The sequence below is a fragment of the Microtus ochrogaster genome, chromosome 1, assembly GCF_000317375.1.
Source record: "Microtus ochrogaster isolate Prairie Vole_2 chromosome 1, MicOch1.0, whole genome shotgun sequence".
Lineage (NCBI taxonomy): Eukaryota > Metazoa > Chordata > Mammalia > Rodentia > Cricetidae > Microtus > Microtus ochrogaster.
In genome coordinates this window covers 22,151,865-22,157,134 of record NC_022009.1, presented here as the reverse complement: position 1 = coordinate 22,157,134, position 5,270 = coordinate 22,151,865, and the positions used below count along the sequence as shown (strand labels likewise).

The window sequence follows — 5,270 nt, the reverse complement described above, 5'->3', positions numbered from 1 at the left end:
GTAGACCAGGCTGGTCTCGAACTCACAGAGATCCGCCTGCCTCTGCCTCCCGAGTGCTGGGATTAAAGGCGTGCGCCACCATCGCCCGGCTCCAACAAATCCTTTTGAGGTCTTAGTCTGTGCAAGACACGATGTCAAGCCAGAGATACCCTGGGGAACTTAGAGTGTAATATGAAGTCCGAAATGTGGGGTTTTCAGGTGATTGCCCTGTCTTATGAGCAGTCAGTACAGAGGACTATGACGACACAGGGGTACCTAGGGTACTGGTCTCACATGTCTGAGGTAAAACATGAAGGATAAGAATAAGGAGGAAGGGACTGGGAGATGACTCAGTTGGTAAAGCATTGGCCGTGCAAACCTGAGGACCCGAGTTCAGATCCTCGGCACCCTACAGTCTGTGCCTAGTCTGTGTCTACAGCGCTTGCTCTTTCGGGTCAGTAGTGGATGGAGAGAGAAAATCCTCCAGCTTGTTGGACATCCATTCTAGCCAAAATGGGAGTTCCATATTCAGTGAGCAGCTGCTGTCTCAACATAAGGTGAGGCCAACTAGATGGCAGAGTAGATAAATGCACTTGCTGGCCAGCCTGCCGACCTCAGTTCAATCCCTGGACCCCCGTGGTAGAATGTGAGACTTGACTTTGCAAACTCTCCCTGACTTCCACATGCAAACTATGAAATATGCCCCCTCTAAGGAATAAGGAGGAACGAGTCACAAAAAGGCTAGAGCGACAGAAGTTTCCAGAGAAAGAGAATGTGTAAAGCCTGCCTATGAGACTGTTAGTAGTATTGTAGTATTGTTTTTGTCCAGCCTGCTGTCCCTGGCAGTGTGCTCAATGACCTTTTATTTCCATAAGAAAAAAAAAGTCCAAGTCTGTGGACTTTCTAGCAGATAAGCTGACCTGCCTCTGTGCTGCTGTTCTCATTTAGTCAGAGTGAGCCAGGGAGCCATGATCTAGCTGAGCCTGGGCTGACACCCCAGTTCCTCCCGAGAGGCTCCCAGGGTATAGCAGCAGTACCCTATGTCCCCGTCACACCTTGCAAGAATATATTTAGGATGTAGTGATACTCCCTCCCTCCTCAGATTTCATGGCTACTAACCCCAGGCCAAGCGCACCAGTATCCCAAGACCTAGGAAGTAACCATATATGCTGCCCATTGGCGGGGTAGGCACTTCAGCAGATTAAACTTTGGTGCCTTTCTTCCTGCCATTTGTATTTCTACGTGCAGAGTCTTTTGGGGGAACCCACCACAGAACTGTAGAGTAATTACATGAACTGAGTGCTCCAAGTTGAACCCACATTACCTACATTGGAGGCCTGTTTCCAGACCTTCATGGAAATGGAGATTTGACCTCTCAGAGAACTGGGAGCCTAAGTCACTGCCTGCACAGTGGTAAAGGGCAAACTCGGGAATCCACCATCCTGGTTCTGGTTTTGGTTTCCCTTTGTATTCTGAGTAGCTGTGAACAAGAGACTTTCTGCCTCTCAGTCCCATGTCAGAAGGGGCCTCATGTGTCTACCTCATCAAGGCCTTGTGAGAATTACATGAAATGTAATGGTCTTTGGCTCCTGGTAGGCGGCTTGGTAAACAGTAGCTATAGTACTGCTCCAGATAGGGGAAAAGCCTAGCAGACCTACTGAATTTTAGCTGTGTAAGGCCATTTTAACTCGTGTCTTCTGAAGAAAAAAAAAAAAAGAAAATGGGTACCTCTTGGTGGGAAATCACAGGACCCAAAGGGCTGGAACAGTATCATCTACCACTGTTTTCCACTCCAGAATAGATGTTTGTTTGTTGAGATGGGGTCCCATGTAGGGCAGGGACATCCTGAGCATCCAAACCTGCTCTCAAGTGTTAGGATTTTTTACCACCATGCCCATCCCCAGAATCATTGTTTCTGTAAGTGTACTTGTGGAAAATTTATAGAAAATATCTTATTCGTAGAAACACCAGCTAGGGGCTGAAGATGGTTCAGTGGGTTAAGAGCATGTACTGTGGAGGACTTGAATATGGGTCCTAGCACCCACACTGGGCAACTGACAACTGCTTGTCACTCCAGCAGACTTGATGCCCTCTCTGTACCCTGGGGGCACCTGCACTCACATGAGCACACACCCCTTCAAACAAACAAAAAAATCTTACCCAAAACAAAAACAAAACAAAACAAAAAAACCACTTAACTGACTTTGACTTTCCAGAGAAGTCACTAAGATTGCTTGCTTATAAATGTACCCACGTTATCTCTCACTTTTGCTTTCTCCTTTAGAATGTCACTTGAAAAAAAAGACAAATCAGACAAGAGCATTCAGTGGCTGGAGATGCACAAAAAGAACTGTCAAGCCATGTCTAAATCAGTGACCCTGCGGGCTAAAGCCATGGATCCCAATAAAAGCCTAGAAGAGGTGTTCAAAGCGAAGCTAAAAGAGAACAGGTCAGTGTCCCCCATGCTCAGAGGAGCACCTGGGTTAAGTTCCAGCACATCGCGGGCTTTGAAATAACAAGATGGAGCCGGGCGGTGGTGGTGCACGCCTGTAATCCCAGCACTCGGGAGGCAGAGGCAGGCGGATCTCTGTGAGTTCGAGACCAGCCTGGTCTACCAAGGGAGTTCCAGGACAGGCTCCAAAGCTACAGAGAAACCCTGTCTCGAAAAACCAAAAAAAAAAAAAAGAAAAGAAAAAAAGAATTTTTCGCAGGCAGTAGGAATTCAGTGTATGTGGGAATGACTCTGCTTAATCTGAATGAAGGGTTTTCTGATTAAAGATTGGTTGCTTCTAGAAACTTTGTTAATTCCAGGAACAATGACCGTAAAAGAACAAAGGAATATAAGAAAGAATTGGAAGAAATGAAGAGAAGAATACAAACAAGGCCCTATCTCTTCGAACAAGTTACCAAGGTAAACCGAGAGTCTCAATTCTTCTCTGCCTTGAACCAAGGCTTCTTAGAAACTGTGAAAAGATCTTATTGTGTGAGTATCAGAGTTTCCTAAGACTCAGATATTCTAAATTGAACTCCATCAATTTGATTGTACTGAATGACCTAGGAAGTTAAAGCAGAACACTTCTGGGTGTGTCTTTGAGGATGTTTCCAGAAAGAACTAACTAAGGAAGGAAGACCCACTCTGACTATGGGCAGCACGATCTCATAGCTGGGGCCCAAGTGATAAAAGGCGCGGGCACACATTCTCTTTGATTCCTGGCCATCATGATATGCACAGCCCCTGCCATATGCTTTTACCTCCATAATGTTCAGCCTTGCCAGACGTTAAAGTGACAGGGCCAAGGGACTATGGTCTCAGACTTCTGAAACTATGAGCCAAAACAAGTATTTCTTTTCACTTTTTAAAATATAAAGATATTTGGGGGGAGGTGGGGGGCGGTGGCGGGGAGGAGGCAGAAATCCTCAATAAATAAATAAATTAAAAAAAATAAAGATATTTGAGACAGGGTTTCTTTTTATGTGGTACAAGCTGACCTATAACTGATTGAGTGCAGGCTGGACTTGAATGCACCATCTTCCTGCCTTAATCTCCCCTTTGCTGGGATTAAAGAAACGCACCACCACGCCCAGTTGTTTACATTGCTTATGTCAGGCACTTCGTTAATGACAAAGGCTATTTGTTTTATTAATGCCATTTTACTCCAAACGTAGGTCCTTAAGGGTCAGGGTGTTTGCTTTTAAGCACCCCAGAAATCTCTTTCCAGAGATCTCCCTAAGGAAGCTCACCTCAGGCAGTTAGGTGCTGTGTCTGACTCTGGTTCAGTGTGGGTGAGTGCTCCATCATATGAGTGTGTGTTATTCCTAGGTAATGGTGGATCTCCTCCTGCTGCAGATCCCCCTTCCCCTAGAATTTACTTAGGCTGACCTCCTTAGGTCCATTTTTGTCAAGTAAGCTCATTCTTCTTTTCACAACAGATCTTTCAACATACTAGAACAAAATACAAAGTAGCCTATGGTTTTGTTCTTGAATCGGTAAAACAAGATAGGCTTCTTCTGGCTATATAAGGACCATTGTCATTCTGCTAAGGATTTGAATATGTTAGTCTTCCTGATGATGATGATGGTTTGGGTGCTTTTCAAAGGTGTGGCTCTCAAATTAATTAACAGCTGACACCTCCCAGAAGTGTTAGAATACAGAATTGTAGACCTCATCTGAGACCTATTAAATGGAAATCTGCATTTGAACAAGATCCCCATGGGGCTCCTTTTTACCAGCTATGGCTACAAAATAAGCCTCAATGTGATTGTTGTCTAGCACTAAAGGTGGGGGTGGTGAAAGGGGCAATATTATAAAGACTGATTATCATAATTCGTGAGACTTCTACAGTCAGCCAACTTCCACTCCACAGGCCCTCGCCAGGAAAGAAGCAGAAGAGCGGTATCGGGACACCCTGAGGCAGGCTGGCCTGGAGGAAGAGTTTGTGAGAACCAAGAGTCAAGGCACACAGGCTGTGCAAGGCAAGAAGAAAGCCAAAGCCAAGGATTCTCCTAGGTACTGAGACCCTCGTATCATCTGTGGCTCTAACTTGTCATCCCCAATGACACCACTAGGGGAAAATTTAGAGACGTTACTCATTTTGAGTTTACAGTCCTATACTTCCACAACAGCTTGTCCACACATCTCTACTTGTGAGATGATCAAACTGCTTGGCTGGCAGACCTCTCCTTAGAGCTAACTCCCTGGTATCACCTCTTTCATAAGATAAAAGCAGAATATTACTGCCATTTCCAGTTTTATTGTTTTAATCCCAAGTAATTCCTGTTTTTATCTTTAAAATCATATTTCTACCAAATAATGAAAATGCTGAGACCATTCTTAAGCCTTATATATCCTTTCAATTTACAATATTGTTTTCCCAGAATCCAAGATACTATAAAACTCAGCATCCAAGATTCATGGCAGGATTTAGATGATTCTGGACCAGCCTGCTAACCCATGGAGGAACTGAAGAGCAATGGCTTGAACAGCTAACCAAACTGCTTGTTGAAGCAGTCCGTTCATCATTACCACATCTGATCATCAAGCAGCCAACTAGGTGAGGAGCTTGAGTTTAGAGCCATGGCTACTGTTAGGGAATGGGAGAAAATAACAACAGAAATGGCTTGAAGAGATGGAAGTAGAGTTGAAAGCGGAGGGGTCCAAGGTTCTTGCTTTGCGCTTGACACTAAGGAGTGGGCACAGAAAACAAGATAGAAGCCCACACCTATGGAGTAGGTACAAGAGGAATGCAGGTAGAAAAGCGGAACTAGAGATCCAGGGCCGCCAGACCATACAT

At 44.9% G+C, this 5,270-nt stretch overlaps 1 protein-coding gene across 2 annotated transcripts in view; it reads left to right on the top strand.

The window, feature by feature from the left end:
- Fam161b (FAM161B, centrosomal protein) overlaps positions 1-5,264 on the top strand; it is a 13,138-nt gene extending 7,874 nt beyond the window's left edge. The window contains exons 6-9 of one of the 2 annotated variants that reach the window (XM_013345968.2): positions 2,264-2,428; positions 2,773-2,890; positions 4,344-4,486; positions 4,855-5,264. In XM_013345968.2, coding sequence (XP_013201422.1) covers positions 2,264-2,428; positions 2,773-2,890; positions 4,344-4,486; positions 4,855-4,927 — 499 coding nt within the window. In that variant the 3' untranslated portion in view covers positions 4,928-5,264. The remainder of the gene's footprint in view (positions 1-2,263; positions 2,429-2,772; positions 2,891-4,343; positions 4,487-4,854) is intronic. The other variant, XM_013345971.2, reaches the window with a different exon arrangement.
- Positions 5,265-5,270: the final 6 nt, after the last annotated feature.